This window comes from Hyla sarda, chromosome 11 (genome assembly GCF_029499605.1).
Source record: "Hyla sarda isolate aHylSar1 chromosome 11, aHylSar1.hap1, whole genome shotgun sequence".
NCBI classification, from domain to species: domain Eukaryota; kingdom Metazoa; phylum Chordata; class Amphibia; order Anura; family Hylidae; genus Hyla; species Hyla sarda.
The window spans coordinates 14,233,266-14,258,128 of record NC_079199.1 but is presented as its reverse complement, the minus strand read 5'-3'; the positions used below and the strand labels follow the sequence as shown (position 1 = coordinate 14,258,128).

At 44.9% G+C, this 24,863-nt stretch overlaps 1 protein-coding gene across 7 annotated transcripts in view; it reads right to left on the bottom strand.

The window, feature by feature from the left end:
- Positions 1-761: 761 nt before the first annotated feature.
- Positions 762-24,863, bottom strand: part of EML1 (EMAP like 1) — a 99,740-nt gene continuing 75,638 nt past the window's right edge. For 3 of the 7 annotated variants that reach the window (XM_056545204.1, XM_056545205.1, XM_056545206.1), the window contains exons 15-24: positions 18,070-18,221; positions 17,753-17,878; positions 15,497-15,628; positions 15,323-15,390; positions 12,668-12,756; positions 10,266-10,363; positions 7,215-7,302; positions 6,659-6,754; positions 4,334-4,464; positions 763-1,374 (exon numbers count right to left, since the gene is read on the bottom strand). In XM_056545204.1, coding sequence (XP_056401179.1) covers positions 1,249-1,374; positions 4,334-4,464; positions 6,659-6,754; positions 7,215-7,302; positions 10,266-10,363; positions 12,668-12,756; positions 15,323-15,390; positions 15,497-15,628; positions 17,753-17,878; positions 18,070-18,221 — 1,106 coding nt within the window. In that variant the 3' untranslated portion in view covers positions 763-1,248. Of the gene's footprint in view, positions 1,375-4,333; positions 4,465-6,658; positions 6,755-7,214; positions 7,303-10,265; positions 10,364-12,667; positions 12,757-15,322; positions 15,391-15,496; positions 15,629-17,752; positions 17,879-18,069; positions 18,222-24,863 lie in introns of all 7 variants that reach the window. The other 4 variants (XM_056545207.1, XM_056545208.1, XM_056545203.1 and 1 more) reach the window with 3 other exon arrangements.

Sequence of the window (24,863 nt, the reverse complement as noted above, 5' to 3'; positions counted from 1 at the left end):
GCGTGAAACATATGTACGAGCCGGATGATGCGCTGAGTGCGTGAGATATATGTACGAGCCAGATGATGCGCTGAGGGCGCGAAACATATGTACGAGCCAGATGATGCGCTGAGGGCGCGAAACATATGTACGAGCCAGATGATGCGCTGAGTGCGTGAAACATATGTCGCTCTTTATCTTGGAAGCACCCACTTATGCGTGTCCCCCATGCTGTTCGGCAATAAAGCACAGATGAAATGATGGGGTGAGTGCCGCCTCCTTCATTATCTTACTCTTTTCTTATTTGCTGGACTGTTTATTGGGGCTTTTTGCACCACCACCAACTACTTGCTGAAGTGCAAATATCAGTATCAGGAGCAATTGGATGTTATAGACAGTTAAAGGGGTATTCCGGGCAAAAACATTTTATCCCCTATCCAAACGATAGGGGATAAGATGTCAGATCGGCGGGGTACCGCTGCTGGGGACCCCCGGGATCTCCGCTGCAGCACCCCGCTATCATTACTGCACAGAGCACACTTGCTCTGTGCGTAATGACCGGCGATACAGGGGCCAGACCATCGTGATGTCACAGCTCCGCCCCTCGTGACGGCTAATGTAAGTCCATGGTAAGGTGCGTGATGGCTGCCACGCCCCCTCCTATAGACTTGTATTGAGGGGGCGGAGCCGAGACGCAACGATGCTCAGCCCCCGTATTGCCGGTCATTACGCACAGAGCGAGTGTGCTCTGTGCAGTAATGATAGCAGGGTGCCGCTTGGGAGATCCTGGGGGTCCCCAGCAGCGGGACCCCAGTGATCTGACATCTTATCCCCTATCCTTTGGATAGGGGATAAGATGATAGGGGCGGAGTACCCCTTTAATGACTAGGAGTGCCAGTTCCATTCCTCTCTGTGATCTACATGTACAAGAAGGGTTTAATATTGTCATGGAAGCTAAACCGACCGAACATTATAAACAGCGAATGTTATATCTGAATAGAATATAAGACCTTCAAGCTTTTTGTGTTACAATGTAATGCGTATATTGTTCTGCAGGATTCAGAGCAGGCACAGACAGCCGCCCCCCCCCCCACTCTTTATTAGAAGCCAAGGGGTGATCCTAAGAGATCGGACTGATGATAGGTCGGGGGGGATTTGGTTCCTGAGTTCTTTACAACTCGTTCGGGAGCCGTCTGTGTTCGCTATAGGAAGGCATGTGTTGGTTTACAGGATGCTCTCGGTGTCTTCTAGCTTGTTCTGTCCGGGAGACTAGAGAATGCGCCACTGCATGATGCTCATGTCTTTGCCACCGGTTGAAATTAAATGGCTATCCTCGTGCAAAAAGCTGACGTTGGTGACGTGACTGCTGTGCCCGCCATAAGCATGGCTCGATGTCTGCAAAGAGAAAAACAAACATTCATTGAGCATGGTGAGAAGGGGTTAATCTGGCCATACAGTGCAATCATAAGAAAAATTCCTCTTGAATTATTGCAAAAGTTCTTAAAAGGGTACTCCGGTGGAATTTTTTTTTTTTTTTAATCAACTGGTTCCAGAAAGTTAAACAGATTTGTAAATTACTTCTATTAAAAAAAATCTTAATCCTTCCAATACTTAGCAGGAAGTTCTTCTTCTGCATCACAGGAAGTTCTTTTCTTTTTGAATTTCCCTTCTGTCTGACCACAGTGCTCTCTGCTGACATCTCTGTCCATGTCAGGAACTGTCCAGAGCAGGAGCAAATCCCCACAGCAAACCTCTCCTGCTCTGGACAGTTCCTGACATGGACAGAGATGTCAGCAGAGAGCACTGTGGTCAGATAGAAAAGAAATTCAAAAAGAAAAGAACTTTCTCTGTAGCATACAGCAGCTGATAAGTCCAGTGGGGCTCCGCTAGAAACACGTCCAGATGGTTATGTCCTGTGCACATTTGAGTGATTTTTTACTTTTAATGGATGTCAAATAAAGCTGGATATTTTACACAACTCTTCTCTTTTCAAGCAGCTTATAAGTACTGGAAGGATTAAGATTTTTTAATAGAAGTAATTTACAAAAATGTATTTAACTTTCTGGCACCAGTTCATACAAAACAAATGTTTTCCAGTGGAGTACCCCTTTAAAGGATGCATTAACACCACATTTTGGTGATACAGCAGGATTATTTAGAAACCGGTCGCTGCCGTATCCCAGCTGGACTGCACCGTACTCCATTCATTTGAATGAGCCGGACAGTCAGATAGTCACTCCGGTCGGCTCATTTTTTAACCGTATCAGTTTTACTGCCAAATTTAAAACCATGGCAGGCTATGGTTTCCAGTCTGGGAACAAAACAACATATGGTCCAAAAACAGGCTGACCGGAGTCACTATCTGACTGTCTGGCTTATTCAAATATACCGGATGCGGCATGGGTCCGGCATGGTATACGGCAGCAGCCGGTTTTGAAAATTCTCCTGCTGGATCCAGCTGTGAATGAGCCCTAAGAAGCATTACTACTTTGCAAATAGCCCTTATTAGAAACATCCAACTGGCTTGAGTAGACACCTCAGAGACATTTCATCCACTGTCTCTTCTACGGTGGGTAGCTTACCAAGTAGGGTTGGCAGAGAAGAATGGAGAAGAGAATACAGGATCAGACTACACAGAGGTTGTTTGTAGTCTGTAACCATGGAGACACATAGGTCTGCACAGGCGCTGAATACACAAAACCGTAGGTATCGCTGGAATGAAAGCTAAGGGGGTTATCCACATTATAGGAGAAAACTAGTATAATCAGAGAGAGTCCGACCGCTAAAATGGAGCTGAAGAATGAATGAAGCCGCAACGTTATGCTCAACCACGGCTTCATTCATTCTCTAAGGGACTTCCAGACATTGCAGTCCTGAATGTGGCTATGTTTGCAAAGCATAAAGACCATGAATACAGTGGTAACTGAGCATCATTAATGCGGCTCTATTCATTCTTGGGATTAAATCTTGTGTTTATGCCCCTCCAAAATGATCTGTTAAAGGAGTATTCCAGCGCAAAATAACTTATCCCCTATCCAAAGGATAGGGGATAAGTTATAGATTGCGGGGCGTCCGAGCGCTGGGGCCCCCCGGAATCTCTTGGACGGGGCCGCGACAGTCTGCAGGAAGTGAAGTTTCATCCCCAGCAGAAAGCCGCGGCAGACACGCCCCCTCCATGTATCTCTATGGGGTACATAGAGGGGGCATGTCGGCCGCCGCGTCATGCGGGGACGGAACGCCCCCTTTCCAGAACACTGCTGCGGCCCTGTCCAGGAGATCCCGGGGAGCCCCAGCGCTCGGACGCCCCGCAATCTATAACTTATCCCCTATCCTTCGGATTGGGGAAAAGTTATATAGCACTACAGATCTCCTTAAATTACCCCCTGTTGCAAAACTACAACTCACAGCATGCCCGGACAGCCTTTGGCTGTCCGGGCATGCTAAGAGTTGTAGTTTTGAAACAGCTGGAGGCTCCCTGGTTAGGAAACACTGATCTTAGCTATAGTCTAACTGCAATACAAGGTCTGCTGTATTCTAAATCCGAGTACAGTGGTCCCTCAACATACGATGGTAATCCGTTCCAAACGGACCATCGTTTGTTGAAACCATCGCATGTTGAGGGATCCGTGCAATGTAATGTATAGGACAGTGGTCTACAACCTGCGGACCTCCAGATGTTGCAAAACTACAACACCCAGCATGCCCGGACAGCCGTTGGCTGTCTGGGCATGCTGGGTGTTGTAGTTTTGCAACATCTGGAGGTCCACAGGTTGAAGACCACTGGTAGAGGAAGTTGTACTCACGTGTCCCCGCCGCTCCGGACCGTCACCACTCATCACCGCTGCCCTGGATGTCGCCGTCCATCGCTGTCGCCGCGTCCCCGACGCTCCGGCAAGGCCACTGCTTCCCCGGCATCCGCGCGCTCCGTCGCCGCCATCACGTAGTTGCGCACGCCGCTCCTATTGGATGACGGGACGGCGTGCGCAGCGACGTGATGATGATGGAGAGCGCCGACTATGCAGGGGATCCCGAAGAGGACACCCCGGAGCCCCGAGCACAGGCAGGAGACATCACCGGAGCTCACGGGGCACCGTACACGGCTATCTGGTGGCAGCTGAAGCAGTCTGCGCTGCCGGATAGCAGTTTATGCGATGGCCCCGACATACAAAAGCATCGTATGTTGATGCTGCCTCTGAGAGTGATCGTATGTTGAAATAATCGTATGTCGGGGCCATCATAGGTCGGGGGGGGGGGGGGGGGGTCACTGTATCCTCCAGGCCAATCTTCCCAGCCCCTTTAATGAACAATGTCATTTGCGGAATGTTATTAGCTCTACTCTTTTATGTTCACTTACCCGAAACTGTGAGCAAGGATAAGAGAACAGATGGACTTTTCCAAAATCATCTCCTGTAGCCAGAAGCTTCTGATCGTTGGACCTGCAGATCGCGTTTAGGTCTGTCCCGTCTGATCCTTCAGGCCACACTCCTGCACAAGAGAAGAACGGTAACAAAAATTCACTGCAATATTCACATATTCTGGTTTGGTAATGTAAGGTGATCTCATAGGGAGATCCATTACAAAATAATATGTCAAAGGATAAGAAAAAAGGTTACTTTTAAATTTGCAAGGTTTTTCCATTGCTTTAAAATGTAGCTTGAAGGGTAAAGAATAGAGGTTTTCATTCTAGGTGCCTGCACTACACTCAGTGTCATGTGTATATGTATAGAAGGGAATCAAGTTTTTATATGTTATCTATACTAGATATACAACAATCGGCCATAACATTAAAGAGGTATTCCAGGAATTTTTTATTTTTTTTATTTGACTATGCTACAGGGGCTGTAAAGTTAGAGTAGTTCATAATATAGTGTCTGTACCTGTGACGGTGGTCTCGCAATTATGTGATTATCGTCCCAATCATTTATTTTTAACAGCATATAAAATTACTCATGTCTCGCATTTTCCCAGGTTTCAGTGCGGCCGAGACCTGACATCACTAGTCAGGTGATAAGAGGGAACCTATCCTGCTTCAATTTAGCAACAGCTGTAGGCCCCCTGGTTAGAAAACACTGTGTTTCGATGGGTGGGGTGGCTGATGTGTGGGAGGAAGGAAAGTGATCTCAAACTTTCAAGCATGAAACTGTGGGATGTGTAGTTTAGAGAACAAAATCCAACAGGAAATACTCAGTTCTGGCAGGTACTAAAATCACCTTATGGTGGATAAACCCTTCAATGTGAAGTGAATAACATGGATTATCTGTTGACAAGGGCGCCTGTCAGGGGTGGGATATATTGGAAGCAAGTGAATAGTCAGGTCTTGAAGTTGATGTTGAAAAAATGGGCAAAGTGTAAAGATCTGAGCGACTGAGACCAGGGCTGAATAGTGATGTGTAGACGACTAGATCAGATCATCTCCGGAGCAGCCGATCTTGTCGGGTATTCCTGGTATGTAGTGGTTAGTACCTGCCAAAAGTGTCCAAGGGAGGATGACTGGCGTCAGGGTTATAGACACCCCAAGGCTCATTGATGTGTGTGGGGGTAAAGCCTAGCCCATCTGGTCAGAACGCACAGAAGAGCTGCTTTAGAGCAAACTGCTGAAAAACAGAGTCCGATCACACAGGACAATGCATCTGCTGTATATGGGGCTCCGCAGATCAGTCATAGTGCCCATGTGACCCCTGTCAACCACTGAATGTGCATACAATGGGCATCAGAACTGGAGCATACGCTGGAAGAGGACGTCTGGTGTGATGGATAACTGTCTCTATCATGTGAATAGGCAGGGTGCGTGTGCGTCACTTACCTGGGGGAGAGATGGCACAGGGATGCAATATAGGAAGAAGACAAGAAGGCGGCGGGTAGTGTGATGGGCAATGTTCTGCTGGAGACCTTGTGTCCTGGCATCATGTAGCTGTTACTGAGACACGTACCACCTACCTAACCATTGTACAGACCATGTCTCTTCCTTCATGGCAGTGGGACCCCCAATGACAGTCGTCTCTTTCAGCAGGATAATGCCCCCGGGCACAATGCAGACATTGCTCAGAAATAAGGAACAGGACAGAGAGATCAAGGTGGTGACTCTGCTCCAGATCCCAATATCTCAATCCAATTGATCATCTGTGAGATGTGCTGGAGACAAGTCCGATCCATGGAGGCTGCACTGACAACGTAAAGCCCCTGCTATGGCGTTTTGGTGCAGATACTACGGGACACCTTTAGGGAACTTGCCTTGATGGGCACGAGGGAAAGCTACACAATAGTCTGGGTTTAAATGGGTACTCCGCTGCTCAGGGTTTGGAACTGTGGAGCCGGGAGCTCGTGATGTCATAGTCCCGCCCCCTCATTACATCACACCCCGCCCCCTCAATGCAAGTGTATGGGAGGGGGCGTGACAGCTGTCACGCCCCCTCCCATAGACTTGCATTGAGGGGGCCGGACATCATGAGGGGGTGGGGCTATGATGTCACGAGCTCCCGGCTCCAGCGTTCGGAAGAGTTTGTTCCAAACGCTGAGCAGTGGAGTACCCCTTTAATGTCATGGCTGATTGGTGTGTGATGATAACACTTTTCCTTCTCTATAGGTTGAGCTGCATATGCAGATTAATATAGGGCGCGAGTTCAGGAGCTGCTGTCTGAACGTCTGTATATCTGTGTTTATTTTTAAGAGTTTTACTGACCAAAAACTTGAAATCCAAGCGTGCAGGTATATGTAGCCCATTCAAGGTCTCTGGTGGTTTCCACGCTGACCACTTGCTTGCAGGCTGTGGGAATCCCTGTAGCAGAGAGGAAAACACATGAATACAATGCAAGAAACACAACCACATAATTACTCTATTATCCTCTCACTTCCTCAACCAATAAAGATGTGTATCACATTCTGCAATATGCAATGTAAACAAATATTCCTACTAACAAATGGCCTATAGGTGGCGCTATATACCACGTCTGCCTTTGCTCTGAAATAACTCCCTACACTGAAGGCTCTACCAAGGGAATAAATACAGAATATGCAAAAGGTAGTTTTTTTTGGCAATGATTTCCCAACCAGGGTGCCTCCAGCTGTTGTAAAAATACAACTCCCAGTAGGCCTAAACAGCTGAAGGCTGCAATCTGCTCCTTGACTTGTCAGCCATTGCCTCCAAAGTTTTCCTGTCACTTATACATTGTATATATGTCTTGTAAATCCACAATATATCCATAGAGAACTGTAGTAAACAGGAAGTTGACACTTACAGTACAGGATTTCGTAATCCCCAGAATTAGACATCAAATATTGAGAATTCACAGACCAGTCCAAGTGAGTAATAAAACTGGAGTGACCCTTAAAGGGAGGGGAAAAAAACACCGAAAATCAGCAAAAAGCATTTATATATCTCTCTATCCATCTCTCCATCTCTCTCTATCCATCTCTCCATCTCTCTCTATCCATCTCTCCATCTCTCTCTATCCATCTCTCCATCTCTCTATCCATCTCTCCACCTCTCTCTATCCATCTCTCCACCTCTCTCTATCCATCTCTCCACCTATCTCTATCCATCTCTCCACCTATCTCTATCCATCTCTCCACCTATCTCTATCCATCTCTCCACCTATCTCTATCCATCTCTCCACCTCTCCATCCATCTCTATCCATCTCTCCATCCATCTCTATCCATCTCTCCATCCATCTCTATCCATCTCTCCATCCATCTCTATCCATCTCTCCATCCATCTCTATCCATCTCTCCATCCATCTCTATCCATCTCTCCATCCATCTCTATCCATCTCTCCATCCATCTCTATCCATCTCTCCATCCATCTCTATCCATCTCTCCATCCATCTCTATCCATCTCTCCATCCATCTCTATCCATCTCTCCATCCATCTCTATCCATCTCTCCATCCATCTCTATCCATCTCTCCATCCATCTCTATCCATCTCTCCATCCATCTCTATCCATCTCTCCATCCATCTCTATCCATCTCTCCATCCATCTCTATCCATCTCTCCATCCATCTCCATCCATCTCCATCCATCTCTATCCATCTCTCCATCCATCTCTATCTCTCTCCATCCATCTCTATCTCTCTCCATCCATCTCTATCTCTCTCCATCCATCTCTATCTCTCTCCATCCATCTCTATCTCTCTCCATCCATCTCTATCTCTCTCCATCCATCTCCATCCATCTCCATCCATCTCCATCCATCTCCATCCATCTCCATCCATCTCCATCCATCTCCATCCATCTCCATCCATCTCCATCCATCTCCATCCATCTCCATCCATCTCCATCCATCTCCATCCATCTCCATCCATCTCCATCCATCTCCATCCATCTCCATCCATCTCCATCCATCTCCATCCATCTCCATCCATCTCCATCCATCTCCATCCATCTCTATCCATCTCTATCCATCTCTATCCATCCATCTCTATCCATCTCTATCCATCTATCTCTATCCATCTCTATCCATCTCTATCCATCTCTATCCATCTCTATCCATCTCTATCCATCTCTATCCATCTCTATCCATCTCTATCCATCTCTATCCATCTCTATCCATCTCTATCCATCTCTATCCATCTCTATCCATCTCTATCCATCTCTATCCATCTCTCTCTCTCTCTCTCTGGTTCACACCTGTGTTGTCTTTTCTTCTGCTCTGTTATCGGAGGAGAACAATGAAAACATATTCTGCCGGATGATCTGTTACATGATGGACACCAACAACACCCGTTGGGCCCCATTGACTTTTATGGGGTCCTTCAGGTTTCTGTGATGGCGTCCGACATTTTATCCCAAAATCATATAACCTGCTGCATTTTTTCTGGTATTTTTTTTTATAGAACTGATTTTCCGGACAAATAATACAGAACCGTGCCTAACCCATGCATTTACAATACGCCTGTATGTTCGCATATACAATGATAAAGCTCCCTATATGTATCCACAGCCAGAATACATGTCTCAGCTATAATAAGGGCTCTGTATCTACTACAACACTGATTTCTGTCTGTACCTGGCATCTATTCTAACCAAGTGTTTCCCAACCAGGGTGACTCCAGCTGTTGCAAAACTAACTTCCAGCATACCCTGACAACCAAAGGAAATGTAGTTTTGCAACAGCTGGAGACACCCTGGTTGGGAAACACTGATCTACCCTATTGGCGCCATAGTATACTCCAACCAGCAATTCTCGAGCTGTTGCATAACTACAACTCTCATCATGCCATGCAGAGGGGAGTAATGATTCCTGTGTATGCAACTGACATATATTCCACCCCAATGTTTTCCAACCAGGGTGCCTCCAACTGTTGCAAAACTACAACTCTCATCATGCCATGCAGAGGGGAGTAATGATTCCTGTGTATGCAGCTGACATATATTCCACCCCAGTGTTTTCCAATCAGGGTGCCTCCAACTGTTGCAAAACTACAACTCCCAGCATGCCCGGACAGCCGTTGGCTGTCCGAGCATGCTGGGAGTTGTAGTTTTGCAACAGCTGGAGGTTCCCTGGCTGGGAAACACTGTTCTACCCTATTGGCGCCATAGTATATTCCATAGTATATTCCATAGTATATTGATTTTTTTTAAATCAACTGGTGCCAGAAAGTTAAACAGATTTGTAAATCACTTCTATTAAAAAATCTTAATCCTTCCAGTACTTTTTAGGGGCTGTATACTATAGAGAAATCCAAAAAAGAAATGCATTTCCTGTGATGTCCTGACCACAGTGCTCTCTGCTGACATCTCTGTCCATTTTAGGAACTGTCCAGAGCAGGAGAAAATCTCCATAGCAAACATATGCTGCTCTGGACAGTTCCTAAAATGGACAGCAGAGGTCAGTAGAGAGCACTGTGGTCATGACATCAGAGGAAATGCATTTCTTTTTTATATTTCTCTTTAGTATACAGCCCCTAAAAAGTACTGGAAGGATTAAGATTTTTTAATAGAAGTAATTTACAAATCTGTTTAACTTTCTGGCACCAGTTGATTTAAAAAAAAATAAAAAATAAAAAAAATAAAAAATAAAAAAAATAAAGTTTTCCACAGGAGTACCCCTTTAAGTATTGTGAATGCAACAGCCAGGAAATTCCACAAACATAATATTGCATCTAATTTCCTTTTTTTTTTTTTTTTTATTGAGCTGTGATTTTCTTCATTGTCACTTCCCTAATTGTTTACTGACAATATAAAAAATGTTATGCATCAGCAAAAAAAAGAAAAAAATAATTTTTTTTTTTTTTATATATTTATAGATCAATGAAAAAATAAAAAATAAAAAAAGAGAACAACTTACTGAGCATTTGCCAATGCGACTGTATTTCCTTCCATTCTCATTTACAGCATAAATATAGATGTAGTTGTCATGGGAACCGATTGCAAGGAAATTTCCATCTGTTCAGGAAGAGAGAAGAAGAAAAATATATATATGAATAGAAAAAGAGAAAAAGGGGAAGATGCTCCTAGATCTGAGTCAGCAGAAAGGGAAGGTTCATCACGACACATAGGATTTATGTCTGCGGGTTACGGAAGGTCATGGGCACTTTAGGGAGAGGCAGAAGCCCTGCAGTAAAATAAGGATGTCCCTGTTGCCATTTCAGAAATTACTAAATAAATTTACTACAATATCTCCAAATCAATAGGACATTTAAAGCGGTACTCCGGTGGAAATTTATTTATTTATTTATTTTTTTAAATCAACTGGTGCCAGAAAGTTAAACAGATTTGTAAATTACTTCTATTAAAAAAAAATCTTAATCCTTCCAGTACTTATTAGCTGCTGAATACTACAGAGGAAATTCTTTTCTTTTTGGAACACAGAGCTCTCTGCTGACATCACGAGCACAGTGCTCTCTGCTGACATCTCTGTCCATTTTAGGAACTGTCCAGAGTAGGAGAAAATCCCCATAGCAAACATATGCTGCTCTGGACAGTTCCTAAAATGGACAGAGATGTCAGCAGAGAGCACTGTGCTCGTGATGTCAGCAGAGAGCTCTGTGTTCCAAAAAAGAAAATAATTTCCTCTCTACTATTCAGCAGCTAATAAGTACTGGAAGGATTAAGATTTTTTTAATAGACATAATTTACAAATCTGTTTAACTTTCTGGCACCAGTTGATTTAAAAATAAATAAATAAATAAATAAATAAATAAAGTTTTCCACCGGAGTACCCCTTTAAAATGTATCGCCTATGCACAGGGGTTAGTACTCTGGTAGCTCCAGCACTCCCATAGAGAGATAGCATGACCACACAATTCATGCAGCAGGGAAATTCAGTGCCCTGTTTTGGAGATTTGGGGGGGTCCTGGAGTTTGTAAATGCTGGAGTACGCCTTTAAGATTTGGTTCATGTATTACATAATTTCGTAATTCACATGAAGACAAAACTGCACATATGGGTGGTGGCCAATGGCAGCACAAGTTTGCCCGCTGGCCTCTGCCTATAAGAGGGGTTTTGTCCGTATGCGGCTGCCATGGAGTGTGAAGCCAACCTAATCTGGTTTGCGCTGGCAGATTGGCGAACACAGAGCACACGTATCGTCCCATTAACCTTGAATGTATAAATGTGTGATGACAAGTAGCTCCTATACGGGTTTATTTATACAGATGGGGTTTGTTTCCATGGTCTGTGCAATTAGCAGCAATAAAACCTTGACGGCATTGTGTAAATAATAATCTGGATTTGGTGTCAAACAATATGACCTGGGTGTCTCCCCTGGTTATTGGGTAATCAACAGTCTTCTATTAAAGGGGTACTCCGCTGCTCAGCGTTTGGAACAAACTGTTCCGAACGCTGGAGCCGGGAGCTCGTGATGTCATAACCCCACCCCCTCATGACTTCACGTCCCGCCCCCTCAATGCAAGTCAATGGGAGGGGGCGTGACGCTGTCACGCCCCCTCCCATTGACTTGCATTGAGGGGGTGGGGCGTGACATCATGAGGGGGCATGGCTATGACTTCACGAGCTCCCGGCTCCAGGGTTCGGAACAGTTAGTTCCAAACGCCGAGCAGCGGAGTACCCCTTTAATAAACTTTTTTTTTGGGCCCCCTTCAGTGCAAACTAGCTTCCAGTTTGTGCCTTAAAGGGGTACTCCGGTGGAAAACTTTTTTTTTTTTTAATCAACTGGTGCCAGACAGTGAAACAGATTTGTAAATTACTTCTGTTAAAAAAATCTTTATACTTCCAGTACTTATCAACTGCTGTATGCTACAGAGGAATTTCTTTGCTTTTTGAATTTCTTTTTTTTGTCTGGTCCACAGTGCTCTCTGCTGACACCTGATGCCTGTATCAGGAACTGTCCGGAGCATAGGTTTGCTATGGGGATTTTCTCCTGCTCTGGACAGTTCCTGATACAGGCATCAGGTGTCAGAAGAGAGCACTGGGACAAGACAAAAAAAAATTCCAAAAAGCAAAAAATTTCCTCTGCAGCATACAGCTGCTAAAAAGTACTGGAAGGGTAAAGATTATTTTACTAGAAGTCATTTACAAATCTGTTTAACTTTCTGGCTACAGTCCATTTTTCCACCGGAGTACCCCTTCTATGTAAAGAAGCATCTGGTGTCAAGGAGTCTGGGGTGTCAGCTGATCTATTGCTATTCTCTCAGTTCCTCTTTGAAGAAGAATTGTGACATTTTCAGATCTTTTAAGATAAACTGATCTTCATTACTTTTATGTGAAGAAGATGAAAGGGCTACAAACCTGGAGAGTAGCACATGACGGAGAGCTGCTCATTCCCATCTGTATGTACAGTGACCAGGTCTTTGGTGTCTGTATCTAACACAAACCACCTGCCGAAAAGAAAAAAACAAAACAGAGTGAGTCAGGGGAGGGGGGCTGACAGTATGTGACACAGACAAACATCGTTGCTATACAATACACTGTCACCAAGCCATAATAATAATGAATTATGGTTAGTGGAGTGATGACAGGATCAAGGACAATCATCACCATCATTATATCAGCCAAGAAAAACAAATAAACAGCACATAAAACTTTGACCGCTGTTATTACATACGTAACCACAAGAGGGCGATAGAGGATTGAACTTATCATCAACCCCATATAAAAACACAGCATTATTATTATTATGTATTTATTTATTTATTTTAAGCCATAACCTTTTTATTCTTCTGTCATCATATACGTATCCAACATTATGCTTTTGAATTGTTGCAAATCTTTATTTTCCAGCACGTCCTGACAGCCTTTTAGAAAATAACACAGCAATTCTGCCACTGTCATTTTATTTTTTCCACAGTCTTCACTGAACAGCATAAAATTCCATGATTTCTGTGGGTCAGACTGATTATGGCAATACCAGATTTATTCATTTTATGTTTTACTACTTTTGCACAATAAAAAAAAGATGTTAAATATTTTATTGCCCCTTTACAATTTCTATAATTTTCCCCCCAATCTACGGAGCTGTGAAGGGGGGGGGGGGTAAAGGGGTTCTCCGGTGCTTAGACATCTTATCCCCTATCCAAAGGATAGGGGATAAGATGCCTGATTGCGGGAGTCCCGCCACTGGGGACCCCCGTGATCTTGCACGCGGCACCCTGTTTGTAATCAATCCCCGGAGCGCGTTCGCTCCGGGTCTGATTACCGTCGACCACAGGGCCGGCGGCGTGTGACGTCACGCCTCCGCGTGACCCTCCGCCCCTCAATGCAAGCCTACGGGAGGGGGTGTGATAGCTGTCACGCCCCCTCCCATAGGCTTGCATTGAGGGGCAGAGCGTGACGTCACACGGGGGTGGAGGCGTGACGTCACACGCCGCCGGCCCAGTGGTCGCCGGTAATCAGACCCGGAGCGAACGTGCTCCGGGGATTGATTACAAACGGAGTGCCGCGTGCAAGATCACGGGGGTCCCCAGCGGCGGGACTCCCGCAATCAGGCATCTGATGTCTAAGCACCGGAGTACCCCTTTAATGGGGGAGATTGCTTCTTTCATTTTTGAAAAGGCCTGCAAAAAATGAAAGCAGCGATCTGATTGGTTGCTATGGTCAACTCATCAACTTTTCCTCTGGACAGGTTTTGATAAATCTCCCCCAATGTCTTCAATGTACCATTTTTGGTTACGTACAGTTGTGATCATTTTGATTACGTTTTTGGAAGGTGAAAAAGCTATGTATTTTAGTACATTTTTCTATTTTGACCATTTTAACTAGTTTGGGTTGTTATGCATGCAATGATACCAATTACGTGTAGGTTTTTTTTTTGTATTTATTCATGTTTTTTTTTTTTTTTTTTTTTTTTACATGGACGTCAATGGGAAACGCACAGTATACGTATACGGTTTTTACTTTGCACATGCGCATTTGCATCCTACAGTCCCCACCCAACACCCCTCCCATTAAAAATTGACAAAATTATCAAAAACTTATGTTTTTTTTTTTTTATAAAAACGGACAGGACTGTATGCACTTTTAAAAACAGTATATAGTTTAAAAAACGCATACGGTTTACTTTTCCCCCATACTGTTCCATCCGTTTTTTTTGCCATACGGTTTTCTATAGAAAAACGGATTGAAAACAGTATGGCAAAATCGTGATGTGAACCCAGCCTTAGTGTGGGTGATAGTGAGGACAGATTCCATTAAATGGATTTTCCTAGAGTAAGGCTGCATTCACATCTCGTTTTTTGCAATGCGGTTGCCGTATCCCGTTTCTGTCCAAAAAAAACATATGTAAACCGGACCGAAATGTATGCAACCGTATATGCCTCCTCACGTTTTTAAACGGTATACGGTTTGAAAACGGATGTCCGTTTGCATACGTTTTAATACGTCTTCCTTGAAAAAAATGGACCATTTAATGTTTGTCAACATTTTAAATAAATAAAGTTCATTTTTTATTGAATCTCCCAAAAAATTAATTAAAAAAATGTAATTAAATTAAAAACAGTATTGTGCAAACCGGATGTAACCGTACGCACATACGGTTCAATGTGGTTACCATATAACTCCATTTTAAAATAACCGTATACAGGATACGGTTTTTAACCAGGACACAAAACCGTAGTAGACTACGGTTTGGTGAACCATTAAAAATCGTATAAACCCATAAATGATGCAAAACATACACAATCTGATGCTACGGTTGGCATACGGTTTACAATGAAATGTCTATATATATATATATATATATATATATATATATATATATATATATATATATATATATATATATATATATATATATATACGGTTTGCAATACAGTTCGATGCGTTTTTTTTCAATGAAACCGGATACGGCAAACGTATTGCAAAAACGAGATGTGAATGCAGCCTTAGAGATGTTATTTTATGTAATTTCCTAAATGAGGTAAAGCCATTTAGATATTTAGTACATACCTGCCCGTCAGGGTTCCAATTGCTACAACAGAACCATTGGGATGGAAGCCAGCAGACTGGGCCGGGTCCTGAAATGACATGAAATTAAAATGAGTTATTCTCAAATTGTTTAAGGGTAGATCTTATAAATGATATCTGTATCTGTCAGAGCCGGGTGACATCCCATATACAAACCTCAATGATCTTGTTCCAGATGGGATGATGACTGATGGCGTCCCATAAAGTTATCTGCTTGTCGTGACCACATGTCAGGAACTGAGGCTTCTGAGACTGCGCAGCTAATCCCCACAGTTCATCAGTGTGACCCTGTACAAACCAGAAATCACAAGATATAATAATAATAATAATAATACAGTGGTCCCTCAAGTTACAATATTAATTGGTTCCAGGACGACCATTGTATGTTGAAACCATTGTATGTTGAGACCAGAACTCTATGGAAACCTGGTAATTGGTTCTGAAGCCACCAAAATGTCATCCAAAAAAAGGAAAAAGTGAGGATTAAAGAAAAATAAGTAGATAACTAATATAGATAAAGCAAATCCTTACATATAAAAGTAAGAAAAAGCTGCTGGGAGCTGTAATCACTGTCTATGTCAGTGTTTCCCAACCAGGGTGCCTCCAGCTGTTGCAAAACTACAACTCCCAGCATGCCCGGACAGCCAACGGCTGTCCGGGCATGCTGGGAGTTTTAGTTTTGCAACAGCTGGAGACACCCTGGTTGGGGAAACAATGGTTTATGTAGAGGACAGAAGCTTCTTCTGGGTCCTATACAGTACACACAGTGTCCCAAATGGAGCCGCCCTTACTTGGTGTCCAAAGGAGCAGCTAACCTTGGCACAGGTAAGGAGTAGTACAGAAATTGTAGTTCCTCCCTGTACTGTAGGGGGCGCTACCAGACACCAGTCCGTGAATGAATTTCAGTAATAGAGGTGATTTACCAGTAAAATGCCCATTCTGATTGGTCAGTTCCTCCAGTTGTGACAGGTATCACAGATCTGGACTGTCCGTAGCATTGTATGTTGAGTCTGGTTTCAAGTTACAATGGTCCAGAAAAGACCATTGTATGTTGAAACTATTGTATGTTGAGGCCATTGTAAGTTGAGGGATCACTGTACAATCGCTCCAAGTGTCTCCGTTCACTGACAACAATCAGAGAGCTTTAAAATGGTAAGAAACTGAAACAAAGTACATAGGAAAGTGCAGAACTCAAAGTCTCATTATTGTGTTTTATTTATTTATTTATTTATTTAACCAGATGAAAACCCCCTTTTTAAGTAAAATATAGTATTAGGCTATGTTCACATGTTGGAATTACAGAGTGCAATCTGCAGGAAAAATTCTGCTCTGAAATTTTTGCTAAATTTACTGCACATTGTGTTGAAAGGGGATCCCATTATCCCATTTATACAGTGGAAATACTGCAAAAACATGAAACCTGCCAATAGGTTTTGCAGAATTCCACGCAGAGCCCCTCTGAATTTAATTACGGTCAGAATCTGTGTGTTGCGCGTGCAGAAATTGCACGCATAATCCGCGAAACTGAGCGGATTCACAGAATTTCCCCCATGTAAATATAGACTTCGTGCCCACACAGATGGCAGCTATGTGCCAAATGGTAGATAACTGGACAGTAAAATAAAAAAAAAATGCTAATTATTACTGCAAATTGCTGAGATTTTGACAAAATCCCATTAATTTGCATTTAACAGCGTACAGGTGAAACGCGAAAAATTTGAATATCATGCAAAAGTTCATTGTATTTCATTAATGCAACTTAAAAGGAAAGGAAGCATGAAGTGCCCCCAAATCTCCTGGTAGACGGATGCGTTGACCCTGAACTTAATGAAGCCCAGTGACCAACACTAGAGATGAGTGAACTTGCAGTAAATTCGATTCGTCACGAACTTCTCGTTTCGCCAGTTGATGACTTATCCTGCATAAATTAGTTCAGCCTTCAGGTGCTCCCGTGGGCTGGAAAAGGTGGATACATTCTTAGGAAAGAGTCTCCTAGGACTGTATCCACCTTTTCCAGCCCACCGGAGCACCGGAAAGCTGAACTAATTTACGCAGGAAAAGTCACAAACTGCCGAGCCGAGAAGTTCGTGACAAATCGAATTTACTGTAAGTTCGCTCATCTCTAACCAACACCAGCCGATGACAGGGCTCCCCAAATCATATCATAAATTGGGGATTTCATGAGCTGTAACCATAATCCTCCCAATTATGACAAATCACGGCTTGGACTATCTTGCTTTGCATGTAATGAGTCTCTCTATATATTAGTTTCACCTTTTAAAGTTGCATTAGAAATAAATGAACTTTGCACGATATTCTAATTTTTCAGAGTTTCACCTGTAGGTTTGATTTTTGGAAACAGTCTACACGTATGTGCACAGTAAAAATGATGTATATTGTTCTTCATCTTACCTGGGTAATAGCACTGAAGTCTCCAGCTAAAGTTCCCTGAAGGACAAAGTTTCTCGTAGTTCCAATCAGCACAACATCGCCTTTCCCTTCTGCGACGGTCCGCACAGGACCAAACTGTTCCGGAATCTAACAAGAGAAAAATCAGACATAAGTGTCGGATTAACAGATTGGCATATTTCCTTATAAAGACCATAATCTATCACGATTGCCAGTGTTCTCCAATCCGTGGCTCTCCAGCTGTTGCAAAACTACAACTCCCAGCATGCCCCGACAGCCAAAGGCAAAAGACAGCCGAAGAGCCACAAATCCCCTCTTACCTCCACTACATTGAGCTTCTGGTAATTTCCATCCCAGGATATAAGTTTCCTATCTTTTCCTCCGGACACCAATGTGCCATCTCTCTGCATGCAAAGTGCAAATATACCGCCATCATGGGCTCCTTGGACTGCGTGGCTAATCCTATTGGAACCTATAGAAAAACAAATAATGTGTTTAGGAATATGGGAGCAACATGATAGGCCACCAACCTGAGGCCCTGCAGACAATTTTAGCAAGCAAGGCATCTGCCTGGCCCCTCATAGTCATGTCATCTTTAACCCCTTAAAGGGGTACTCCGGCCCCAAGACATCTTATCCCCTATCCAAGGGATAGGGGATAAGATGTCTGATTGCTGGGGTCCCGCCGCTGGGGACCCCCGCAATCTAGCATGCAGCACCCGTCTGTAAGCACTGCAGGAAGCGCTGGAGGCTCTCACGGTTCTGCCTTCTGACCACGGGGACGGAGTATCGTGACGTCACACCCCGCCCCCTCAATGCAAGTCTATGGGAGGGGGCGAGACGCCCCCTCCCATAGACTTGCATTGAGGGGGTGGGGCGTGACGTCACACGAGAGCGGAGTCGTGACGTCACGATACTCTGTCCCCGTGGTCAGAAGGCATAACTGCAGTGCTTACAGATGGGTGCTGCAAGCTAGGGGTCCCCAGCGATCAGACATCTTATCCCTATCTTTTGGATAGGGGATAAGATGTCTTGGGGCCGGAGTGCCCCTTTAAGGACCACAGTTTTTTTTTAAATTTTCCACCTCACATTCTAAAAATCTGAACGCTTTCACTTTTGCACCTACAGACCCATAGGACCTCTTGTTTTTTTGCGCCACCGATTGTACTTTGTAATGACATCAATCATTTCCCCACAAAATTTATGGCGCAACCATAAAAATTTTTTTTTTTGTAACTTATGGGGGTTACAGATTCTACACAGTGCACTTTTCGGTAAAAATGACACCATTTCTTTATTCTGTAGGTCGATACGGTCACAAGGATACCTAATTTTTATAGGTTTCATTTGTTTTTACTACTTAAAAAAAATTGTCATCTTCTGACCGCTATCATTTTTTTTATTTTTCTGTATACAGGAATGCATAAGAGCTCATTATTTGCACCGTGAACTGGTTTTTATTGGTACCATTTTTGTTTTGATGGGACTTTTGGATTGCTTTTTATATATTTTTTTAGGGTATACAGAGTGATCAAAAATATTCAATTTTTGATTATTTTTTTCATGTGTACACCATTGACCAAGCAGTTTAATTAACGTTATATTTTTATAGTTCGGACATTTACGCACGCAACGGTGCCACATATGTTTATTCATATTTTTTTTTTTTTTTTTTAAAGGTAAAAGAGGGGGGTGATTCAAACTTTTCTTAGTGTAGGGGTTAAATCACATTATTCACTTTTATTTTTATTTTTTAGTCCCCATAGAGGACTATTATATGCAATTATTAGATTGCATACACTGAACAATTCTATGCCATAGCAAAACATTGATCAGTGTTATCTGTGCGATTGCGCCAGTCTGCAGAGCCTGGCTGGAGCATCGATGGACCGATCGGACAACGAGGAGGCAGGTAAGGGCCCTCCTGCCGTCCTCTCAGCTGTTCGGGGTTGACGCGATTTCAACGTGGCGGTCCCAAACAGCCCGCTGAGCTAACCGGCATGTGTTTTCTCCCATTTTAAGTATGAACTACATTTCCCCCCTCCCTCCCTCTCCTTTCTCTATGCTCTTCTGGGGTCCCCTTTCCATATAGGTCCAGCTCCTCAGCTGCCATTACACGTGGCTGTGCTGGCCCGGACCCCTCATAACTTCCAGGTTTCTGGCGCCATACCGCAGGGGACAGTCCTCCCCCCTTCATCGGGCAACAGATTCCTGTATTTCCTCTCCCCCTCCCTGACGCTCCCCTGTGTGCCTACTATGCTCCTTGTCGGCTATAGGGGGGGGGGGGTCATAGGTTCTCCCACCCCTTCACTGCACATGTTTTGCGGTCACTCTTACATTCTGACCAGAGACTCTCTGCCATGCTGCCCCAGGGCTAGTCTCCTTGGGGCAGCAGGTCTCCAATCCAACGCGGTTGGGCGGTTTTGCTTTACTAACTGGAGACCCTCTGCACTTGGGGGCGGCGGGCCTCCGGTCCCACGTGGCCAGGCGATTCCTCAGTGGAGACGGTGCCTGCCATCTCCCGGCCGGCCGCAGCCAGCACCCGGTCATGCGGCGGGGACGGCAGCTGCCACTCCATCATTGTATTGTTTTTTAGCCCCCGGCTTCCCCTCTTTCTGTTCTGCAGGCATCTCCCAGGGGCATGGTTCCTTATGCGCATCCTCCCCTTGGCGGGCCACAGTGTTTATAAAAAAAAAAAAAAAAAAAAAAAAAAAAAAAAAAAAAAAAAGATTCCCATGGGCGCTCTGCGCCCTCCAGTGGCTGGATAGTGGTACAGCACTGTCCTCTTTCCCCCAGATCCTCTGCCTTTTGGCTGTTCTCAAGTCAAGTTTAGTATTTGTTCTTGTCAGTTTACTTCCTAAAGTACTTGCTTTGGCAGCACATATACCAAAAAATACAAAATAAGTAAATAAATATAAACATATCTTAGAACACTACAGAGTAGATTAGCTGGCCCCTGTGCTAGGATAATGCAGGTTTGTGAAGCGTTCCATATGAATATGCCCTCTATCTGGGGACCATATATTTAATAGATTTTTGAGGAGGGGGACAGATTTCGAAGCTTGCTTCCATCACCCTACACACCTTCGGGTGCAGTGCTCTAATTCACCTCGGCTCATAGCTTGAGCACGAGTGACGTGCCGTAGGGGGTTGTATCGGTCAGAAGTGTGACCACACCATACCGTCCCCTTCCAACGTATGTAGTGCACGGCCTTGGGTCCGGGTGTTTGTGGCACATAACCTTCCGTACTGTACCAATTTGCATTCGTAGCCCCTGTGCTTTCTAGCCCCTTTTTCCTGCGCAACTGCTTAGAGTCTTTGTCCGTTTTCCGCAGCAACCTGTTGGTTTGCTTCCCGTTTTTTTTTTTGTTTTTTTTTTTTGTTTTTTTTTTATTTACATTTTTTTTTTACACGTGCACAGATTAGTGATGTCAATGGACCCTCTGCCATCTGCCGCAGGCAGCTGCAGTTCCGGTACTCTATTGCATGTGGAGTTGACCAATGTGCAATGGACCCTCTATGTCTTCTGCGAGGAGCGTGATGCCTGCCGCATCCGTGGCTGCAGTTCTGGTTCCTCACTATACCTGTGGGTAGACCGATGTAGCATGGTCCCATTACTACGCCCATGGAGAGCATGTTGTCTCCCACAGCTGCAGTTCCGGTACTCCACTGTGCGTGAGAGTTGACCGTTGTGCAATGGACCCTCTAAGTCTCCTGCGGGGAGCGTGTTGCCTGCCGCATCTGCAGCTCCGGTACCTCACTATACGTGTAAGTAGACTGATGTAGCATGGACCCATGGAGAGAAAGAGGTCTCCGGTACTCCACTGTGAGTGAGAGTTGACCGATGTGCAATGGACCCTCTGTGTCTCCTGTGGGGACAGTGTTGCCTGCTGCATCCACAGTTCCGGTACATCACTATATGCGTAGGTAGACAGAGGTCGCATGGACCCATTACTGCCCCATGGAGATCGTGATGTCTCCCGCAGCTGGAGTTCTGGTACTCAACCTGTGGGTGTTGCTGAAGGGGTTCATCGGACTCTCTACATCATCCAGTGAAGTGCGCTGTCTGCCGCATTGAGGCTGAGATTCCAGTCCTCCGCTACCACTGGAAGTTGCCCGGCAGATGCAATGTACCTTCTACAGCGGCGGCGACCACTTTTCTGCCTCCATGGATGGTGTACCTTTGGTTTGTAGAGTTATCTGCCACTGTTCTGGCTAGAAGCCCATGCCATAATTGCCTCTGCAGCGGCGGTTGTGGTGCCCTGCCACTAACATGGGGGGTCCAGTGGATACATTGGGCTCGTCAGTGATGGCATTTGCCCCCTCCATATGTGGAGTATCTGTGGCCTTCCATGGGCAGTAATTCGCATGTTATCTGCTGTAGCCCTCACAGCCAGCGCACTGGTGCCCCTCCCTTTTGGAGGAGCAGGTTTGCGGCATACCTGCACTAAACTAGACATTTAGTTTTCATTCTTCACTTTCTCCCTTCTATGCAGCATGTATTTGTAATCTTGCGACCTGCTACAATAGCTTGTAGGGTGTCTGAGTACTCATACGGTCATTGTTCAACCCCCCCCCCGGCATAAGGGCGCATGTTGTAGGTTGCCTACTATTTCTCCTGTGGCCTGTGGTGCATTTCTCCTCTCTTAGGGAGGTATTGTTAGCCTTATATGACCCCTGCTACGGCTGGTGCAGCCATCTAGTTATTACCTTCCGCTGCCAGACGCGCAGTAGCTTGGTGAGCTGTCTGCTTTCAACCCTTCCGCTTCCCCTTCCTAGAGGGAGTAATGCAGGTCTTGTGCGGTTCCTGCCTTTTCAGCAGTCGTCCTTTGGCCTCCTATTATCGGATGGTTTGTGGCTTTGGTTTTCATTCTTCTTCTCCCTGTCATCAGCCTTCGCCGGAGTGCTGCAGGATTTGGCATAGTTACAGCTGTTTCTGTCCTAACCTTCTAGTTGCCTTTCCTTAGGAGCTCGTTGGCGCTGCTGGGGCAGTTCCTGCTTCGCAATCTCCCCCCCAGTTTTCTCCACTAGTCCCGTAGAGGGTGGTCTCCTTCCACCTCTCCGACTCCAGTCTTGGCCTGGGCACACGTTGCCTGAGGTGTTTCACTCCGACTGGGGTTTGCTCGATATCAACTGGTGTGGGACTCAGAGGTCTCTCTACTTATTTCTGGATCTAGGAAACTCTGGTTTTGCCGGAAAGCTCTTGCCTTCTCACCCGCCGGTTTGCATCCCTTCACCTCTCTTTAGGGTCGTGCAGACCATGTGGCGGAGGGCCTTTAGGTCATCCAGGTTACCCCTGTCTGGCCAATATGCGCTTCCTAGACAGTCAGTCCTTCCTTTTGTGCACTTTTCCCCACCTTCCGGCGTACCCGGAGTTTTCTTTTCAGCCCGGTTTCTGGGGTGGTTTTGGGACTGTGGCTTCAGTACCTTGGCCTCTAGGTCGAGTGGTCGGCAATGTAGTCCATGTCCTAGTCTTCTTCCTGGCTGGCTCGTTCTTGCACCCAAGTCTGGGCATGGGTCTTGTGTTATTTCTTTTCATACTTTCTAGCGGCTTCTGGTTTCCGCCTTCTGGCATTCTTGCTGAGCGTGCTCCTGCCATTGAGGCTGGCATCCTTGCAGGGTTTTCCCTTCGAGCATCTCCAGCCAGTTTCTCTTATGGTGGTTGGGTGTCTCCTCGCCATGTTTGCTTGGCTTGGATGTATCTCTGAATTGGGTTCTCTTATCACTCTCTTCCACATTTGCCCAGGCCTTGGTGGTCCTAAATCTTGTGTCTTTTTGTCAGAAGTCAATTCCGCTCTCCTATCAGGACTTTGTTTTGCCCAGCGGGCCTCCAGGGCGACCATTTCTCATCGCATTTAATCAGGGTCGGGTCCCAGTCTCTGGAAGGTTTCCTACTTCAGGCCCTAGTTCTCCCCTCATGTTTTGTGGAGGCTTCCAGGTGGTTGGTTTCTGGATTCCAGTTTCCTCTGGGTCTCGACCACATTCCTCTGAAGATAGATCCATTCAGTCTCTGGGCTGGCCTTTCTCTGGCGGTTGTTTTTCCCACCCCAGGGACTGCTTTGGGACGTCCCATGGTCTCTGTGTTCCCCAATGAGGAGATTGGGAAAAGGAGGAGACATTTTTGTACTCATGGTAAAATCTCTTTCTCGTTGCCTTCATTGGGTAACACAGCACCCATCAATTTACGGTGACTTTTGTTCCTTTCTGATGTCCTTCGGACGTATCTCCTTTGTTGTTTGGCTTCTCCTACTGCTTTGTGACACAACTGATTAGCTTAGTATATCCTGCTGGGAGGAGAAGACCTCTTTTTTTGCCTAGTGTCAGCACCTCCTAGTGGACAGCAGCATTATACCCATGGTCTCTGTGTCCCCCAACGAAGGCTACGTGAAAGAGATTTTACGGTGAGTACAAAAAAAAAAAAAAATCTACTCATTTAGTTTCACTGTATGCGTAATTGTTCAAACTAATAAATAATCACATTCCTGATCCCACATGTGTAAACACAAAACAAGTCAAAAATTTTCAATTTTTTTGTCAAATCTCAGAATTTTTCTTATTTTTCACAGCACAAAATTGAGCCCTCAACCACTTTTACCGTAAAGAGTACTGGGTAAAAAATAAAGTTTCTAAAATTCGCAATTTCACCCTACAAATAATCTTTTTTGGTTTTGCCATTTATTTTATGGTAAAATAAAAGGTGTCAAAATGTCCCGCAAACCCCCCCCCCCCCCCCCCCCGAAAAAAATAAAAAACCCTCATATGGTCCTGTAGATGGACAATTGAAAGAGTTATGGCTCTCCGAAGACTAGAAGGAAAATATAAAACCACATGTATGAAAATTGGCTGCGTCATTAAGGGGTTAATCCCCCTCCCTTACAGTGTGGAGGGTCTGTCTGATCACAAGGGAGCATTACATAGAAGTTACTGAAGTGTAATGAAATGACCAGTCAGATCCTTTAAAAAAGGGAGCTACTCTTTGCTGGGGCTCTTAACACTAGTTAGTAGATTGGGAGGGGGTTCCATAGGCTGACAGCCCTTTCAATTTAAGGATGTCCTGCCTTGTAGTTCCAGGGATGGCTTCCCTAGGTTAGATTTCTTTGGGCTCTAAACTGCGG